Genomic DNA, 21,494 nt, shown 5'->3' on the forward strand with positions numbered 1-21,494 from the left:
ATACTTCTTAATGATGAGATTACAATAAAAATAATAGATAAATAAATAAATAAATAAATAAATAAACGTTTAAAGCATAATTATCTTGAAGTATAATATTATACCCAAGTATAATATTAACCAGTGACATTTTTATATATATTTATATCTACACCGGCGTGTCGAGTCACGTGATCAAACAGGACTCATGATCCTTTCCAGCTGTTCGGCTTACCTGTCCTTGGGAACGGGGTTCACCTTACAGGCCTCCAGAAGAAAACGCACCACATCCACATGCCCTGCAGGCACACGACACGCAATCAGAGTCAAAAGTTTGTACGCCCCCGGTTAATAAAACGCCTTCATGTTTATTGTTTTAGAATCATCAGGAGGACGAGATTAATAACACTGAGATTTATACGTATATTATATATATATATATATATATATATATATATATATATGTATATGTATGTATATACGCTCTTCTTTATTTTACTATTATTGTTTATTATTTCCTTATACTTTACTTATAATGGATTATTATTGTTATTATTATTATTATTATTATTATTATTAGTTACAGTAAAAAAAACATATACAGGAATATACAGGACGTGTTGCCCGTTTATTTTCTCCTTAAAGTTCTAAATGAAAGTTAATTTATTTTGTGAAATAATTTTATATAATAAAGCAAAAACTACTCGTTTAAAATAATAGCTACTTCTTTAAGAAGAATTATTTTTTTAAAAAAAAAAAAGAAAAAAAAACGGTTTTAGAGCCAGTGTTTATATATAAAAAAAAAATAAAAAAAAAAAGTCATAATGTTAAGGAAAAACGTAATTTATGATACGAGATAAAAATGATAAAATCTTGAGAATAAAGTCGTAATATTTTAATAAAGTTAAGAAAATGTCATATCTGATATTACGTGAAAAAAATGTGCAATAGTTCGTAAATAATGTAGTCATTTTCAGGGTCTTTTTTTTTTTTAAATAATCGAATTTTAACCTCTAAAGCGCTGCCGTAAGAAATTATTTATTTATTTATTTATTTATTTAAACCTGGGTATAAACGTCTCTCATATTTCGTCTCATATCGTCTACTCACATTTGTCTTAGAAACAAAGATCAACAAAAAGCTTTTATCCGAATGTCTCAGACGCTGAAAATCACCCAGAGAATTCATCATGTCCATTTGACTTGCAGTAGAATGAAGTTAGTAAAGACAGGAGCTGCGCGGTGTGGTGTACGTGAGGAACACGGCGTCTCATTGGTGAGATTTCTGTATGCTGACACGTGAGATAAGGACGTGAGAAGGACGTGTACCTTCAGCAGCTGCCACGTGGAGAGCAGTCCTGGAGTCGTAGTCTCTCTGCTCCATGTCCACAGACGACAGAGCAAACCTGGAGACATCGCATTCCCGATTCATTTCCTACAGCAGCAGCTCGGACAGTAGTTCAGGTTTACATTAATCAGCTCATTCTGCTACCTTAGCGTTTCTATAGTAACAGCTCGTGTGGAAAAATAAGTACACCCCATGGAAAGCAAACACAAGCAAACATTTGATCCTCTTTGAAACAGCGCCTATTAATAAAGAATCATTTATTCAGCAGAAATATCAATACATGTGGGAAAAGTATATTCTTCTGTGGAAAAAGTAAGTACACCCTTAGCATCAGAAGCTAGTATTGCCCTCTATAATAATGGCGGACAACGTAAATGGATTTTTAAAAAATAAATAAATAAATAAATAATTTGAAAGTTGATATGTTTACGCGAAGATGTTTATTTATGGTTTATGGAAGGAGTCTCCAGTGTCAGCGCTTTGTAAGAGTCAGACGTAGAGCTGTAGCTAAGTTTGCTGACATCTCCAGGACAGAGGAGTTCTCGGAGGACGGTCGGTCTGTCTGCGCAGATCCGTAAGCCTTAAACAAACGCCGCAGCTGACGGAAGATCTAGAGCTTGCTTATTATTATTATATATTATTGAATTTTTTTTTTTGTCAGAGAAATGAGTCAAAATAACTAAAAAAAAAAAATATTGTGTTTTTCAGCCTTAACGCTGATTGTTCGTTTCGTGCTCCCAGCTGGCTGTGCGCTTGACCTTTTATGGAGTTTTGTGGGCGGCACTATATGCAAATAAGCTGTGTCAGGAACACAATTTGCACATGCAAAGCGATCAACACACACACACACACACACACACACCTTTATGTAATAAATGTAGAGCGTGGACGGGCTGCCGGTTGTGATTTGGAGGGATATACGCTGTGGGGAGGTGTGATGGTGATAACATACCTTCTGAGTGCCGATACGTCTCCAGTGTAGGCAGCGAAGAGGAGGTTAATGACAGACTTCACCTGTAAAGGGATGGAAAACAGTGATTGGTGCACCTGGAGCTCTACAGAACCGAGACCTGAACAGCCTTCAGTGGATTAGAGGGGGGAAAAAAATTATGATTCAGTCCAACCTGATCAGCAGGATTTGCATATAATTTGTGTGGTCATAATCACATTTTCTAAGGTGCTTATTTGACTAAAATATCTGCTGCCTTCTCATTCTGTAGCCTCCACCGCAGAGAAAGTGAACAAACAGCCTGTAAGGACACTGGCGATCCAGTGTAGATACTTCTCTTGTCGTTCTTCCTGCTCGACTGCACCAAGTACACTCCTCAGAGTATAAACCAAATCAGTGGACGAGGTGAGGAACGACCTGTCTTTCTGACATGCACTTCTAAAGTCACCACAAGAGGGCACCAGAATTCCATTATTTACTTTTATACCGCAGCACTGTTGAATTCTGGATTCCAAGTCAAGTGCTTCAACATCATCCCCACCTCCATCACCGTCCCCTCAGTGCTCCATCACTGTCCCCTCAGTGCTCCATCACCGTCCCCTCAGTGCTCCATCAACATCCCCTCAGTGCTCCATCATCACCCCCACCTCCATCACTGTCCCCTCAGTGCTCCATCACCGTCCCCTCAGTGCTCCATCATCACCCCCACCTCCATCACTGTCCCCTCAGTGCTCCATCATCACCCCCACCTCCATCACTGTCCCCTCAGTGCTCCATCATCATCCCCACCTCCATCACCATCCCCTCAGTGCTCCATCATCCCCACCTCCATCACCATCCCCTCAGTGCTCCATCATCATCCCCACCTCCATCACCATCCCCTCAGTGCTCCATCATCCCCACCTCCATCACCATCCCCTCAGTGCTCCATCATCCCCACCTCCATCACCATCCCCTCAGTGCTCCATCATCATCCCCACCTCCATCACCATCCCCTCAGTGCTCCATCATCCCCACCTCCATCACCATCCCCTCAGTGCTCCATCATCCCCACCTCCATCACCATCCCCTCAGTGCTCCATCATCCCCACCTCCATCACCATCCCCTCAGTGCTCCATCATCATCCCCACCTCCATCACCATCCCCTCAGTGCTCCATCATCCCCACCTCCATCACCATCCCCTCAGTGCTCCATCATCATCCCCACCTCCATCACTGTCCCCTCAGTGCTCCATCATCATCCCCACCTCCATCACTGTCCCCTCAGTGCTCCATCATCATCCCCACCACCATCACCATCCCCTCAGTGCTCCATCATCATCCCCACCTCCATCACCATCCCCACCTCCAACACCATCACCACCTCCATCACCATCCACACATAAATTACCGTACCTTCAGGGATCCAACACCTTCCACTCAGTGCTCCATCACCGTCCTGTCAGTGGTGCTCCAACACGAACCCCGTCCCCACATGAACCAATATACTGTATGTAGTCTTTTCAGACCCATTCTGTGCATTCATTTTTCATTATTTAAAGTTTCACCTCTTCACAGCTCAAATCAAAACGAATCATTTCCATCAGCTATCATTTTTGTCTGGAGCTTCAGTTGCTGAGTCCGAGGTCGATTAAAGGGAAAGTAACACTAAACAGATTCAATAGTTTCATTATAAAACAACATCCATCTCAACAAGGAATTTAATCATGTAACCGTTACATGACGTTTCAGGAGCACGAAGGTGAACATGTTCTCCAGTGGATTCTCTTTAACTTTCAGAGACAAGGACTTCTTAGAAGGCATTTGCTTCATTAACACACACCATGCACATATACCCCCCCCCCCATATCCCCCCCCGGAATATAATACCGACCATAAAATCAGTGCTATAGATTTATACTACTGCGAATATGTCTGTATACTGGTTGATGTAACTCGTGAAGGTAAGAAGTGCTACCGTGTTCAATTCTGATGTCGTGAGCGGCCATGTTGATTCGCCGTCACTCGCGGGACTCGCGTACGAGGAGACCGTTCTGACGCTCTGAATTTAAGGGGCGTTTTCTTTGGTTTCTGAGGTTGGAAACTCTGTGTTTTAGTCGATCGCTGCGCAGCGACTGCCACAGTAACGCAATAACGCACAACGGGAAGAACGTTTCAGCTAGGCCTTGTTGTCGTCGTCATTTGTGTTCCCATAGATATGTAGCGTACGTACGGTACGTACGGTTTGCTGAATTGTGTCACACAGACACAGAACAGACGACAATCTTCAGTTATCCGGCTTCTCCATTTAAGAGAACAAAGCGTTGCACAAGAGCCCGAGCTGTAACACTGGAACCTCCATCGTTAATACAACACTGTAAACGGTTTCGGCAATCTATTTATTAATTAATTTATTCATTAATTTATTCATTCAGCAGTAATACCTGTCCTCAAAACTGGAAAGGAGACAATGACGGTTCAAAACAAACACACAAACAAACAAACAAACAAATCATGAGATAACAGATGAGATGGGTTTACACAAGTTTATTCAAATAAAATAAGACTAAATGAACAGCCAGCAAATGAAAGTGAACAGCCAGAGAGAGCGCAATACTGCCAGTGAGAGAGAGCATCCATGACATACTTGAGTATTAATTCTGTGAGGAAAGCATGTTTATGTTTCTATAAATATATATATTATATACGTCTTTTGTGCACCAACAGATGAGCAGCATGACTGGAGTAGTCACGTTAGTAACATAGAGAACGGGATCACTTTCCCATGTTCAAGTAATCACTGTATTCTGCCCCCATAAAAACACAAAAATCCCACACACACACACAATCCAGTTCAGTATACACAGATACAAACATTAAATAATGAAAAAAAGCAGTGAGGTGGGTTAACGACATAGTCAGCATGGAAAAATGAGACTGAAACAATATTATACATTCGTGAACATGAACATAAACACACACACACACACACACACACACACACACACACACACACACACACGGAAAGAAAAAATAAACAAAAAGTAACAGACATCGCCCCCTTGTGGCTGTCGTACGTTTCATTACTGCTGCAAGACAGCGACAAAAGATTTAACCTGTGAGGCTAATTTTTCTTGCGTGAGAAATAATCCACGGTCAAAAGGCTCGATCAGGAATTGCGAAATCCATCCTTCATGGAATAATGTTTAAAAAAAACAAAAACAAAAAACCCAGAACTGGGGCTGTCGAATAACGTTAAAAGCTACATAACACGTGTTCGTTATACTCAGACACCGTGTTGTTTTCGCGCTTCCTGATCGGGGCTTTAGACCCAACGCGTGAAGGTGCGACGGAAGAGAAAAGCTGTGGAACGGTGAAGAACACGAAGCAGCATGAGGTCTGGGATCGACGCTGCTGTGTTAATAATACACAACACACTGGGAAGCGAGGCGATGTGTAAAAAATGACACCCCGTTATTCATTTTTTAAAAAAAGGTTAATATGTAAAGGAACGTACTCCGACGTGTCGATGCGTCAGCCAGTACGAGATACGCAGATTTACCGACGTTTCTCCGTATATTTCGTATACACTTAAGCGGGTTAGTTAGCTCCGCCCATAAAATACACCTACAACAAACACCGATAGTTCTTCCAAGTTGCGTCCTTCGCGAGAGCGTCTGAGAAGACTCCGCTGTCGTTATACGGTTCAAGAGCGGCCTCTAGAGGCGAGATAAAAACCCTCGCGGACTCATTTTTTCGTGTTATTTGAAGCATTTTTGATTCGTTTCGGATGTCTCTATTTTTGTTATTTGGAGTGTGTTCAGTTTGGGTGTAGATCATTTATTTTCTTTAATATTTGTTAATAGTTCATATATATTAATATTTATTTCATTTTAAATAAGCACAGTACATTTTCACGGTACAGTCAGTACTGTTTGTTTTTAAATTCTACAATGTTTTACTCTGAACGTTATGTTTTCATTCCGTATCAAGTGTTTTCTGACAAATACCCACGATTCCTTGCCTTGTGATCGGACTGCAATCTGGCTCATTCAGGCTTTAGTCATTTAGGCTTTGACATTTTACCATGCGTAAACTAAGCTCCGCCCCCAATCTGAAACGACTACTAAACTCAATCAGTGGAGAACTAGAGGGCGGGGTCGGTGGGTAATCCTTTTTTAATGTAGTTGCAGCTAAGCCACTACATTTAAAAAAAAAAAAGCTACAAAATGAAAGACTTTTTGAGGAAGCTGAACAAACTTCCTGTTGAGGCAACGTTTGGCGAATAATTTGATGTAACAGAGAAGTAAATGGATGCCGTGCGGAGGTTTCGCTCGCCGTGGATAAAACTCAATGGAGGAACACAGCACGCGGCCGAGTCTGTGATTGGTCTTTACAAACAAAGGCACGACTTTCGCATTCGAATGGAAACTGTTGTAATATTTGTAACAGCGCCACCTGCAGGACTGGAGGTCAACGTGAGAGTACAAGGGGTCGCGAAGCTCATTTCGTCGTGTCCGCGTTCATCATGCCGAGGTCTTTTGAACGATCCTCAAGTGAACGAGTGGAGCTGAAACGTGTCGAGCCGATTAAAGAGCCTGTACAGGCACCGCTGGGGGTCATGCGAGCAAGCGAGCAGGCCTGCGTGACCTCCGTGACATCACCTGATCAATACATCGTGCGTGCGTGCGTGCGTGTGTGTGTGTGTGTGTGTGTGTGTGTGTGTGTGTGTGGAAAGCTCATAACGTCTGCCAACACCGTGCTGCAGAGAAGACTGAGCGATCAGCGTTGTGACACCTTTCCCTGCATCTGAACCTGACCAAGCACTTCCCTCTTTAACCTCCAGCTTGGGTTCAGGTCCGTCTCTTTGGTTTCGTATTCATTCAGAAACAGAAAAGATAAAAATCTGGGTGTGTAAGCGTCTGCCTGAGACAGAGGAAGAAGAACAAAAACACACCAAAAAAAAAAAGCTGCAAAGTTCCAAACCAAGACACCGTAAAATAAAATCAAATAAACACAGTGCGGCGTAAATACGTGGCGTACAGCCCTTTACTCCAGCCGAAGCGCAGGCGTGTTTAGTTGTGCTCTCCGACTTGATCCATCCTATAGATCACAGTCGTGGAAGAGTCTTCGTTGGACTCGGTGGGCGAGACTTTTTTCCACAGAGAATCTTTGAGAGCCAGCTCTTGCTGAAGACACTCGTAATCCATCGGCGCATAGTAGGGCTGCTGTGTTGAGCGACACGGAGAACACGTTAGTTTGCTTTCCCAGGCTTTCATTTCCATATAAGTGTGTGTGTGTGTGTGTGTGTGTGTACTGCCATCAAAGCCCTGAATGCCACAATGTTGGTAAAGAGTAAGCAAAGCCATTAGAGTCGCTTCTTCCTGTGGTTAGGTGGGAGAGCACTGCTCGCTAGGCCTGGCACGATCCACGCAGCAATGTGGTAAGCTTCTCTACAGCTCTGTAAGCGTTCCTGATCTTGTTAAAGCATCATTAATGTGGAGCACGTTAGGACGACGGCATATTACACGCCATCTCACGTAGCCTGGCGTGCTTCACAGACGCTCCACGACAATAAATATATAACTATAAATAACGACTAAAGCTATGTTGTGTCATATATCTTCGATAGATCAAAAATGGTAATAGCTGGGGGTTTTTTTTTTTTTGGTATTATAAGAGGAATAAAACACTTCAAGGGGGTAAGAGTGACTCCGCTCCATCGCACCACTCCGTCGGTGATTGTTTTTCTAGAACACAAGACGGAGTGTTTTATTCTTTACCTATCGCTCAGACGAAGTGTCTCCAAGAGTCACCAACGACTCGTTATTTACCCGTAACTCGTTATTAGTTTTCATCGCGAGGTCAAAATGCCTTGATCGTGACAAGCCTAGTGACCCTGCGCTTCGCTAGCACGTGCTCTTCGTACGTTAGGACACACCAGAAGATATTAACGCTACCTTCACCCTTCAACGGCGAAGTGTAAGGTGAATGGAATGACTTTTCCCGTGTTCTAACCTGTAATCAGAGCTGAGGAAAGGTGTGGTGTAGAAAGACAGACGTGTTAGTGAGACAGAAACGGATACCCTGTATACGGATCGTGAGCTGTAGTGGTTAGTGGACAGGTTTGACGTGTAGCGATCTGCAGCGTCGCAGCTCAGCAGAGTGTGGCGTGTGTGACCTGTGTGGAGTGTGTGTGAGGCAGGAGGAGGAGGACGACGAGTTTTTTCTCGGAGTGCGGAGTGCTCACTCGTACAGGACGCTGCGTAGCGCGTTGATGGGGCATGCGGCTAGGGATAGGTGGGCGGGCAAACGAAAGAGCGCACTCACCCGCTGCTCGCCGCCCTCACGCCGCGGGTCCAGCTTCTTGGCAAAGTGCCGCAGGTTGTCGTAGTTGTGGAAGTTGAACAGAGACACCAGATCCTGCAGAGGAGAAACGGGAACAAGGATACATGAAGAATCGCGTCGACTAGACCGAAAGGAGGCGGAGCTACTCTTAATGATGCAAAGTGGGCGGGGCGGGTGACGAGAAGTGCCAACTGTACAGGGGACGTGACGATAAAAGTAAACATTTACAATATCAGCTGATCATTTATTTTCACACATTGTGATAAATACCAATTCAGCCACGCCCAAAAAAAAAGAGTTTGAAAGTTGAAAGTTTAGAGTTTAGTGCCGACTAAACGGTGCACGTGTTTAGCATTACGCTAAATCTTCCAGATTTAATGCCGCTCCAGCCACGGCTGCCATCACTTACCACAGACTAACGCTAACTCCTCCTCCTTTTATAGGGCACCATTACTTTTGTACCTCATCAAACGGCTAGTCTTACTCGTCTTCATTTACGGATTTGTTTTGTAGCTATCTGTTTAGTTCTCGCCTGACCACGTCATACTGGCGAACAAACAAAACCTGCGTACTATTATATGCGACGCTGTGCAAAATTATTGCCCCCCTCTTTTTTTCTTTAAATAAGAGCGTCTTTAGCAGTGTGAGTGAGGCACTCGGTATAAGCCTTGTGCTCTGTGTAGCCTGAAGGAGGCCTGCTAGTGACAGGACACACACTCACACACTGTGCGAACAAAAAGTGAAAGAATTTCGTAGAACTGGTCTAACTGGATGCCAAGTAAAGATAAGGAAAATAATAATGTGTGTGTGTATACCAGGCAGAACTGGATGCCTCGAACGCTGTTGCCCAGTTTGTCCAGTGGAGGAGACCAGCACATGACACCCATCACGTTGGGAACCACCAGAAGGATGCCACCTGCCACGCCCGACTTAGCCGGCAAACCCACCTGAGATAGGTAACGACAAATAGTCAAGGATGGGGTGCTGTGAGGAAGTGGAAGTGAACAAGTGCGTTAATGTAAACCTGCGCTGCTGTCAGAGCTGCCGTTACAGAAAATGAAATCGACACCTTCCGACCAATCGGAGCGCGGGATCTCGAAAGCACCGTGGCGTTAAGTGCGTGACACTCACGTGGAAGGCGAACTGTCCGGAGAAGTCGTACATGCCGCAGGAGTGCATGAGGCTCAGCGTGTTCCTGACGGCCTCAGGACTCAGCACGCGCTCGCCCGTGATTGGACAGAAGCCGCCGTTGGCCAGGGTTGCAGCCATGACGCTGGCGCTCTCACATGTCACCTCGATGGAGCACAGCTACACACACACACACACACAGATCACGTTTCCTGCGACTTCTGACTCACGATCATCCTTCTACAGCCTGCACTGTTCATGGTTAACGGGGGGTGTGTGTGTGTGTCTGTGTGTGTGTGTGTGTGTGTGTGTGTGTGTGTGTGTGTGAGTGAGTGAGTGAGTGAGTGAGTGAGTGAGTGAGAGAGAGAGAGAGAGAGAGAGAGAGAGAGAGAGAGAGAGAGAGAGAGAGAAGGTGCTGTGGTGCTTATCTCACCTGGAAGTAGAGGTCCAGGATGGAGGTCATATCTGTACCTTCGGGAAAACACTGTACACACAATCGAGAACACAATTTAATGCACATTAACTGAGATTAGGAGGTCTTACTGTAAATGTTTGAAGTATGCAAATACATATGAATATTAATTAGCCAAATTTTGTATTTATTCAAAAGTGTTATATGGAACTTATTAAAATTGACATGATTCCCTCAGGGTAATGAGAGAGAGAGGATGAGAGAGAGAGAGAGAGAGAGAGAGAGAGAGAGAGAGAGAGAGTCGAGTTCAGAGTCGAGTATTTGGTGAGGATTTATTATGGAAATTATGTACGTTGATATTCAGACCTCGGACGTGACTATAGACTCGCGCGGGGGCGGAGTCTGAGTAAAGCAGTTGAGAATCTGGTCTGGAACTTACGTTTATTTTGCACGTAAGGAGGCGTGAACTAAAAAGAAAATCTTGAGGGCGTGAAAAAGATAAAATAAAAACATACTCGGGTGAGTAACCCGACTGAATATGTCGAACTTCCCCCACGTCAACACGGACATAAGTCTCAGACTCTGAACACAGCCCATAGACGAGAAGATTTCCGAATTTCAGCATAGCAGTCGTCCCCCAAACTAACCTTCTTCTCCTTCAGGTAATAGCCGATGGCGAAATTCCTATCGCCTGATTCACGCTCAGACTGGAACCTGGCACAGAGAACACAAACAAACTGTGTGTGGTAGTCGATCGTACAGGTACGGGTCAAGAGCTTCAATTCGCACCAATCATCAGAAAGAAGTCGTCGTCTGATCTCTGAGGTGCGACTTTAACCGTGACGTGGTCGTTGGTGCCAGATGTGGCTGGTGTGAGTATTTCAGAATACTGCCACATGATTGGCTGATCAGCTAGCTGCATGAACGTGCAGGTGTACAGGCGTTCCTATTAAAGTGGACAGTTGGTGTGTGACTTACGTGGCGTTGCTGAAACCCACGTACTCGTTGCCCCCCATCTTTTTCAGGAAGTTCATCACCTTTACACGGAATTTAAAAAAAAAAAGAAATAAATCAGATACACTCAGATTAAACTCACGAACCCTCAGCCGGATTTTAACCGTAACTCTATCCGTACTCACATAGTCAAACTTCTCCGCATTGCCTGCCTTTTGCTGAAAGAGATGAAGAAAACGAACACAGTAAATCACCTGACACAGAGGTGTATATTTATATATTCATACATATTGTGGGGGAGGGGGGAATTTCTTAATACTAGAAATATTCTAGACACTCGATGACTAAAAAAAGAGAGACTGTTTTTTTTTTTCTTTTTTCCAAAAGGCATTCGAACAGAAACGTCACTACTATAGCATTTGCAGATCACAGGGAGGTTTAACATACAAAAAACAAAAACAAAACAAAACACAAATCTGTTAGTGGTTTTATTTGTTAGGCAATTCAAAATAATAAAAAAAAAAAAAAGGAGAGGGGGAGGCTACTGTGTGTAAGATGAAATCTATTTCATTAATGAACCGTTAAAAAACAATCGCGGTGTTGTTCTTTACAGCTAGAGTTAAACGTTAAAATGGAGGATGGAGTGCTACGAGTAAGTCGCTGTGGTTAACCCATGAATGCCAAAACCGGTAGGTCAGTCAAAATCCTGTTCAGAAAGAGAGCTGAAGTGTGTGACGTGTGTATGAGTGTGTACAGCAGCCGGTCCTGCTCAGGTTGACTGGATAAACCCTGATCTGATTAACGCCGTGTTCGTACTAGCGATCGTGAACGTGTTTCCACGTACGTGTACGACGCGGAGCTGTCGCTTCAGAGACGTTCAAAGTGCCGTGACGTCCATGCAAATGAGGCGTGATGATGTAAAAACGATCGGCTGGAACGGTTCCTCGGACCTATGCGTTTCAACTAATTTACCGTCGACTACAGACGTCTTGCACCCGTTGAAACTCGAAGAAAATCCAGAGTTTGCCACGAATTTGTGATGGCGTTCATGTGCGTTCTCTTAAACTCCTAAATACGATCTAAAGACGATGCGTAATACGGATACGAACAGAGTAAGAGCTAAGCGTTTAGGGTGCGAGGAGACACGGACGGTCTCCCTCCAGGTGGCATCTCTTAAAGATGTTCACCATTCAGGACAAAATACATCACGATTTTCAGAAGCGTCAGTGAATTTACATATGCTGATTTTTTTTTTCCATGTATGTAAAGTGCTTGTGTTTGCATTCTTGGCACATGCTCGTTTTCGTTTTTGAGCTCGTTTGTGCTGCAGTGCAGCCCTGGCTAGTAGGGCTGGGAATCTCTAAAGACCTCACAGGGTGCCGTGACTTTATTTTTCAAAAAAATGCACCTAGAAATAATAAAACATAACCCTAGCATTTCCATTCATAGCGGAAAGTTTTATATATACACAGTTGCAATCAAAATGATTCACCCCCTCCCCCGAGTGCAAATCAAGTTTACTGTCGAAATGTACAGACTTGCAGCGGTTTGCGATGAACAAATCAAACAAGAAGTAGTTCGACGCGACGAACGCTTCAAGTGTTTTCCCCAAATTCAACTGAAAATGCAACTTATAATGATTTCTCCAGTCTCAAAAGTATTCACCCCCTTCACGGTGAGCGTCTTTAGCACTTAGTAGAGCACGATTTTGCTGTTATGACCTGCTGCAGACCTTCTGCAGCGTTCCTGAGGAATCTTCCCCCGTTCCTCATGAGCAATGCCCTCCAGTTCAGTAATACTCTTGGGTTTGCGTGCTGCAACCGCCTTCTTCAAATCCCACCAGAGATGTTCTATGGGGTTCAAGTCAGGTGACTGTGATGGCCTTGTAGAATTTTGCAGGACTTCTTCTGCAACCGAGCCTTGGTGGAATTTGAGGTACGCTTGGGATCATTGTACCGTTGGAAGGTCCTTTTTCCATGATGTTTTCTCCTAGGATTTCCTGATACTTCAATGAATCCATCTTGCTGCAGGTTTCCAGTGCCAGAGGATGCAGAGCAGCCCCACAGCATCACCGAGCCCCCACCATGCTCGACTGTGGACAGAGTGTTCTTTCTTCATTCTTCTTCCTCCAGACATACCGCTGATCCTTCATGCTGAAAAGTTCCAGTGTGTTTCCTCACTGCAGGACTTTTGGAGTCACTCGAGGGTTTTGCACAACCTGCTTTCTCAGAAATCTGCTTGCAGCCGTTGACAGCTTGATCGTTCTGCCCCGTCCAGGTATTTCACATAGTTCCTGCCCCTAGCCAGTTCAGGTATTTCATGTGTTCCAGCTCAAGCACACCTGGTACAACTAATTAAGCCCTTGATTAGTCACATCAGGTGTACATGAGACAACACCTGTCTTGCATATTTGTGCTGTTGTGAGGGATTCTATTCAGGGGGGTGAATACTTTTGAGACTGGAGAAATTATTAAGTGGCCTTTTCAGTTGAATTTGGGGAAACCGCTTGAAGCGTTCGTCGTGTCGAACTATTTCAACTGCTTTTGTTTGATTTGTTCATCGCAAACAGCTGAAAGCCTGTACATTTAAACGATAAACCTGATCTGCACTGCGGGTTTGGATCGTTTTGATTGCAACTGTACAGAAATATTTCCGTTACAGCTGGCGGGTATTTCTTTACATAATCAAATGCTGAAATAAATCTATATTCAAACGTTTCTCCTTCGTCTTCTTTCGTGCTGCTCCCTTCAGGAGTCGCCACAGAGGATCATCGGCCGCCGTTATGGAAATCCGGTTTTATGAGCCGCACGTCGGATTCGACAGACTTTTGCGGTTATTAATCTGGCCGTCTAAACGATTTCGGTTTTTGCCGGACAGGCTAGCAGCTAGTTAACGTGGACGGATTCCAGGTTGGATTAATTTAACTGCGTTAAGTCGAATCGGAAAATGAGAAACTTTCCCGGCGTGAACACGGACATATCTTTCGAACTTCAGTTCACAGTCAATATGGAAAAAAGTGAACCTATCTGGCTACGTTGATGTTTAAAGAATTATTAAAAAAGTACAATTTCACAATCTCTGCCAGGGCTTTTTATTTATTTATTTTGACAAACTTTACAGACCTTCTATGTTCCGTTTCCTCATTTTGATGTTTTGTACATTGACGGCAAATCTTTTTTTTTTTTTTTCGAGAGAGAGAACGGATTAGTTTTCCGACCCCTACTAGTAAACATGCGGACAGGAGGAAAGCTAGAAGGTCTGAAGGACTGAGATCTGAGCTGGAGGAATGAAGGACAGTGAGGACTAGGACCCAAAAGGAAGAGCTCTATCAGAGTATCGGAGCTGTCCAACCACAATCCTGCAGGGCCACCAATTCGGACCACCGAACTTTCACCTTTCTTGTGTTGCTGTTTAACGTGAAATCTTTTTGCACGCTATTTCTAATGGCATTAAAGACACCGTCTTGTCATGGGGTTTCACTTCGGTGTCGTAATGTACTGAGAAGGGTTTCAGCTATGTTGTCAATGCCGACGTGTCAGTCGGGGTTTCGCCAATGACGCATGGTGCAGGAAGCGGTTGTTGATTAGGGTCGACACAATGTACTGGAAGGTGTTTAAACATTAAACAGCGGCCCTGCAGGAGTCGAACGTTAGACCGTCTCGATCTACAGATTCGGTTTTATTCCCAGAGCCCAAGATTTCTCATTACGTCCTAGGTTATACGTTCGCTTCATACTAACAGTAAAACAATACTGTGCTTGTGTTTGTTTTTGTGTGTGCTTTCAGTCAAGATTATAAGCATCATGACAAAAAAAAACAAAATTCAAAGAAATCGGACAAGTTGTTAAGAAGTTTACAGCATATAAACAGGCACACTGAGATACTGAGGGCTCAGTGTGTCCCAGCTTGTTTCAATGAGGGGAGGAAGGAGGAAATAATGGAAAGGAAGAGATTACCAACGTCATTGACCTGCTGCAGCGGTCAAAAAATCCCACAGTTCCTACGTCTGTAAAATATGCAACAACATAAAGAAAAAAAGCATACAGAGAAAGCCTTCATCACCACATTGCACACGACAAGCCCGCGTGGAGCACTCGCGGCAGGAGGGGAGAAATTCTCATGCGGTAACGTGGTACAAAAAGGAGGATCCTACGGAAAACAGCAGAAGCAGCTCCCACAGACAGTTCAACACAGGGTGAGCACTCTCTCTCACTCACACACACACACACACACACACACTCTCGCTCACTCTCTCTCACTCACACACACACACACACACACACTCTCGCTCACTCTCTCTCACTCACACGCAATTAAATCATTCATTCACAAGTAATCGATATGACATAATCGGGCACAAGATGAATAAACATGATCTGGTGAGTGGGACGTGATTGAACCCCAGCGTGTACATCAGATAAAAAAAAAACAAAACAACAAAAGAAACTGTAGGATGAATTTTTGGAATTCATTTGTTAAATGGGCTTTTTAGTAGCACTTCCTGTTTCATGATCAGACATGAAAAACCAACACAAATATGGGACGTTGATGGAATAACCGAGGATGGATTACTGCTCTAACGCTGCCGGATCGCGTGCACCCCGGGCCTCGTCACCTGACCTCGCGAACGCTCTTGTAGCTCAATGGACTGGTGGAGATCGAGTGCAAAGCCTTCCCAGAAGAGCGGAGCTGATTATAACGAGCACGTACGAGTGCGACGGTCATGGGGTGCGCATACTTTTGGCTACACAGTGTATATCATAATTGACTGAAGAAGCAAATGAATCGGGTTTAAACGATCTTGTATTTGTTAAGGACCATATAAAGAACCAGCCCCCAGAAATCCAGGGCTCTTGATTGGATACGCAACTTTAATAAACAAAACATATTTCAATTGAACAGGATACCGACAGTTAACGTTTGTGGAAGGAGTCTCCAGTGTCAGAGCTTCGATACCGCTGTTATTATCGTACTGTTCTGTCAGTATAATAGTTTACTAATTAATCCTGATTAAAAATGATGCTTCCTATTATACTTAATTAGTTAACGACGTCATGGAAGTTTCCCAAATATCATCATCATCATCATGTTCCTGTATTTATACACACACACACACACACGCGTGTATATACACATATACATACGTATATATTTCACTGTCTAATCTCAATACTAAACCTTAATACCTGAAGAACTTATTATTTCTCGGTCTATAAATGATTAAATTACCATTTTGACATTAAATTGGAATAAAATAAAATAAAAAACGTTCTCATGATCAAACGAGCCAAAAATATTATTACAGACGTTTTAATATTCGAATATCCGGATTATATCGTTAGCAAAACAAAAAAAGGAGTGTGTTTCTTTGTACAGTTAACACAAATTAGCACTTATGCTCAGTCTCTCTCATACACACACACACACACACACACACACACACACAGCGAATGGGAAGCATGACGGTATACTCCAAGTTTCCTTCCTCAGTAGTTAGCAGTGATGAGATCCGTCAACGGATCTCGTGTGTGTGTGTGTGTGTGTGTGTGTGTGTGTGTGTGTGTGTGTGTGTGTGTGCGCACACGTGTGGGTGTGTGTGCTGAAGCTGCACACTTTCTAATCAACAGTAATAACAATCAGTGAAGTCTGAGAGATGGAGAAATGCGAGAGTAACAGGAAGTTCAAATGAATTTCACTTAAGAATTCATTACACACACACACACACAAAAAAAAGTGTACTGAGTGGTTTCATTGTTATTATTATTATTTATTTTTTAAATATGAGAATGGATAATGTTATCGTCTGGAGTGGGACGGTCCACGATGTAAAGTACACACTTTAATAACGTGTCCTTCAGGGGGGTTTTTTTTTTTTTAGCTAGGTGACTGGGTGTGAATCTTCTGGAACCTCGGCGCGTTGTGAGTACGGTTAGGACGAGTGATTTTACGCTCCAGAGACCAGGTGTGCGCTTACCTTTATCAGAGAGGTACACACAATCGCTCCGGCGTTCACCATCGGGTTATGGGGTTTATCTGTGGACAAACAACGGCATCTGTTACCATCGTAATGATTACGCTGCGAATTCTGCATTCTGATTGGTCGGTTCGCTTTCGAACGGCATCTCTGACGGTAGCGCAGGGTTACATTAATACGTTAGCGTTTCCATAGTAACAGCTCGTTCACAGGGATTCGTACGGAGTTAAAAACACACGGGTGTAGTTGTCGAGACGGTGTTGAGAAGGGTTTCCTGTCATCCTAGATGTTTATTTAGCATTTACGGAAGGAGTCTCCAGTCTCAGAGGTAAACCCGTAACCTTCTGGAAGTTTCTTCAGGACGGTAGGAGCTCGCGCTCGGGAACGTGACGACGACACTCGCAGCGTTCTCTCTTACTGCACGAAAGCTAGCGATAGGAGGAGGACGATTTGATCAGATTCCGATTCAGAGTCGTAAGCTGAATTTGATTCTTCACTGTTTATTTTAAACCGAAAAATAAATAAAGTGTAATTTTACAAAAAAAAAAAAAAAAAAACACTAACGAACAAACAAAAAAACTAATTCTAACGCAAAAATATATTAAAAAAAATATATTTTTAAATAGTTTATTACACTTTTAGGTTCTTTTAAATGACTCCCGTGTTGCTCCACACCAAAACAAATCGGCTGCGTATATTACATATTCAAATTACGAACAAGCTTACTAATTAAATATTTAAAAATTTGATAAAAGTGATATTACACACATATCGCAAAGTGTACATTTTCATGCTTCATAACCCTAACCATACTGAAAGGTTCTGGAACAACAGTCACTTCATCTTCATTTCTTCTTCTTCTTGCTCTTCTTCGGTTTCTTTACTGAAGCCATGTTTCAGGAAAAGATGTCGGCTTGGAGTTCCAGTTAAATCCAGGTTCGTGTTTCTACGAATCGGCTGAAGGAGAAAGCTGGAGTGTTCATCGAACAGCGGGCAAACAGGAAGCAGTAAGAGTCACTACACCACCATTTAGTTTAAACAGCACACACACACACACACACACACAGAGCAAGATTTCACACACATTTCCACTTCTGTTCAGAAAACTCACAACAACTCAGGCTTCCTCTACATGACAATTCTTCAGGTATTGCATCATTTCCTGCCACTCCCGTTGTCTGACAGAGACGATGTGGATTACTCAGAGCGCGGTGACCCGACCCCGTGGGGACTGACCGCACGAATCGCTCTGGTGAACGTGGCGATACGCAGCAGGAAGCAGAGCGTTGGAGCGTCAGCGCTCGATGATTTGTCGTGCGGATATTTCCGTCCGGCGCACATTTCCTCCCCGCTCTCGTGGACGCTCTGTTGCGTTATTATCCGCGGACCATTACACTTTCGCCGTGTTGCCACGGCAACGCAGGGACAGCTTCCCGGAGTGGCTTAAACTCGTATCAGACGATCTTTCGGGAACGAAAACAAGATGACTCGTGCCACAAAAAAAAAAACCCTTCCAGCGCTCAGAGAATTGTGGGTAATAGGGCATGAGAATATAAAAGCAGAAACTGGTTTTATCCAAAGTATTTTCAAAAGATATTTACCTTCATTTCTTTTTATTTTGACGTTTGAAGAAACGTGAGATCCGTGTAAATAGTTTTTCCCACTACATATGCTCACTACACAGGATACAATATAATGGCGTTATTATATGTACTGGAGGAAAAATAGATAAATCAATACACACACTGAATTTTAGCTGTAATATCAATAGAGATGACTAATGTAGGAGAGGGGGCGGGGCTTCCAGGTTGTCGGTTAATATGGGAGAGTTAAAAACCACTTACGCGGTCATTTCTGGTGTATTTTCGAGTGAGGACTCGAAACTCGACAAGCGTACGAAAAGTTCTGTTTATAAAATACCGAGCCTCACTGAAGACGTGTGAATGATGCTGGCTGTGAGGGCTGATTTTACTGAAGGAGTGTCTGAGCTAACCCCTGGGGCAGGGGCGGATGGGTGGAGGAGAACTCACCGTCCTCGTTCAGAAAGAGCTTGTTGAAGCGTAAGCCGCTGGGCTCTTTGCCGATGAGGCGGTGCACGTAGTCTGTGCCATGGTCGTGCACCGCGATGGCGTACTTCAGCGGCTTCACACACGACTGCAGACAGAACGGCACCTTGGTGTCGCCCACAGTGTGTCTAACACACACACACACACACACACACACACACACACACACACACACACACACACAGAGAGAGAGAGAGAGAGAGAGAGAATGAATCCCATCATACACTACGAGTCATTCTATAAAAACACCTTGTAGTTATATTCCATTTTATTCAGCGTCAGGCTAAAGTCACGTGTATCTACATGAGGACGGTTGAGCATCTTCAGAGTCGGGTTACGCACACTTTTAACTCATCCGACCGTTCTGCTATTTATCAGTCCCTCCAGGATTCTGGAGATTTTGGGATCTCAGAAATGTACGCAAAAATCGTGAAAACGTTTTCAGAGTATTTATCCGCAACACTCGCAGGAGCTCGCGATTCTTCAAAATAACCGCAGATCTTCCGCAGGTCTGGGCCGGGACGCGTCGCGCGAGGTCGCCGCAACGTAACGCGCGTTCGGACAAAGCCCTCTCCGATTCGCGTACGTCGAACGGGTACGACTAAAAAAAAGGTCTCGTTTACCGACAAACATCGCTGCGGAAACTATTTCGTACGGTTACAAATTTCACCAAAAGAAAGGAAAAAAAAGCCCGAAAAACTCCGCAAGTCGCATCACAAATTTAGGGAAGAAAAAAAAAACGAAGCAAGATCGAGCATTTTTGGCCGTGACAATCACAAATACGGACTGAATGTTGAGTCGAATTTATAAAAGATCATCAATGTTTCTCCTGTAAAGATTTTTTTCTGCAATTATCATCATTCAATTAAAAAATGAAGTTCAAGATCGGATTCGAGGCCGCGACATTAGCCCCACCCCTTATCCTTTGATGTTAAAATGTTACACCATGTTAAAATATTTCTGAAGTTAGTTCTTTGTTTTCAGCTCAGACTTTCTACTTTCACTCTCGTCGAGAAATACCGAGACGGCACCGCACGCACGCCTGCCTCCTGTAGATTTCCACCGGATCGCGAAGCTCAACAACAAACCCGGTGTGTGATTAAACCAGCTCTGGATAAAACAACAGATTACTGATCATTTCACAATCTTCACTACAAACTGTGCCTTTATTCAGTATTTGCTCAGAGGTAAAAGTGCGTGGTTGTAAGCTGGCGCTCACCTCTGACCGTCCACCGTGCACAGAGCCACGCCCCACAGGTCAGGGCTGAACTTAGCGAGTTGAGGAATGTAGTCAGCAACCTGAGACAGAAACACAGCATGACATGTCCGCAACTCCACACTCCGCGTGTAAAAAAACCAGGAAAAATGAGAACGTGAACGGCGATACGTCTCGTACCTGACCTCCGGACAGGTTCCTGCCAGTCTCGTAAAGCTCGTCTATGCGGGAGGTGAAAGTCTTGAAATCAGGGATGACGAACTTCTTGCGGAAAGCTTGGGTGAGGAGCACGATGTTGCTCTGGACACATCTGAGGAAGGGGAAAAGGAAACACAGCGGGATGATGATGATGATGATCCTCTCGATCAACTAGAAACACCACTTTACATTCTTCCTGCAGCAGAAGCCACAAAATATAACGAGGAACTCTACTGTGAACTAAAATACCGTGAGGAAGTACAGTCCCCTCCAAAAGTATTGGAAAAGCAAGGCCCAGTGGTTTCTTTCTTTTTCATGACATTTCAAATTGTTCTATTGGATACGCCCGATGTTTATGCAACGCCTCTGATAAATTTTCTTTTCTCCCATTGACAGCTCTCTGATCTTCATGTTGGTTTATCCTTTTGAACAACAAACACAGTCTTCACAGGTGAAACTAAAAGCTAAAACCAAGAGCACACGTTCCGAGCTATTTACTGTTTAAACAATCAGTCTAACAGGACACACCTGGGTAGCAAGAAACCCCATGTCAGTCACATGTTCCAGTACTTTAAATAGTTGAAAAATGGGTGGGTCTAGACAAAAGCTGCCATGTTCCAAGTTGTTAAACACGTCTAGAAAATGAAAGCTGCAATTCTGATATTCATCTTTTGATCGCAAACCCAAATGTCTTCAATGTACCGTATAACGAAAACAATAGAACTGGCCTTGTTGTTCCAATACTTTTGGAGGGGACTGTACATTGCGAGGAAATGCAACGAACGCTTCCGATGACGCCCAAGCTTCAGCTTCCTCACAGACGGCATGATGTTTTCTCCTAGGATCTCCTGATACTTCAATGAATCCATCTTGCTTCCCACACACTGCAGGTTTCCAGTGCCAGAGGATGCAAAGCAGCCGCAGAGCATCACCGAGCCCCCACC

General features: G+C 43.8%; 1 protein-coding gene across 8 annotated transcripts in view; it reads right to left on the reverse strand.

The window, feature by feature from the left end:
- The window catches only part of glsb (glutaminase b), a 32,786-nt gene that overhangs the window by 1,189 nt on the left and 10,103 nt on the right, over positions 1-21,494 (reverse strand). For 3 of the 8 annotated variants that reach the window (XM_053626155.1, XM_053626156.1, XM_053626160.1), the window contains 14 exons: positions 20,533-20,662; positions 20,356-20,435; positions 19,101-19,264; positions 17,071-17,129; positions 11,283-11,315; positions 11,122-11,180; positions 10,791-10,857; positions 10,165-10,215; positions 9,735-9,911; positions 9,419-9,550; positions 8,586-8,678; positions 2,279-2,340; positions 1,308-1,384; positions 215-278 (listed from right to left, as the gene is read on the reverse strand). In XM_053626155.1, the coding sequence (XP_053482130.1) occupies positions 215-278; positions 1,308-1,384; positions 2,279-2,340; positions 8,586-8,678; positions 9,419-9,550; positions 9,735-9,911; positions 10,165-10,215; positions 10,791-10,857; positions 11,122-11,180; positions 11,283-11,315; positions 17,071-17,129; positions 19,101-19,264; positions 20,356-20,435; positions 20,533-20,662 (1,248 nt within the window). The other 5 variants (XM_053626162.1, XM_053626161.1, XM_053626159.1 and 2 more) reach the window with 5 other exon arrangements.

This window comes from Ictalurus furcatus, chromosome 6 (assembly GCF_023375685.1).
Source record: "Ictalurus furcatus strain D&B chromosome 6, Billie_1.0, whole genome shotgun sequence".
Lineage (NCBI taxonomy): Eukaryota > Metazoa > Chordata > Actinopteri > Siluriformes > Ictaluridae > Ictalurus > Ictalurus furcatus.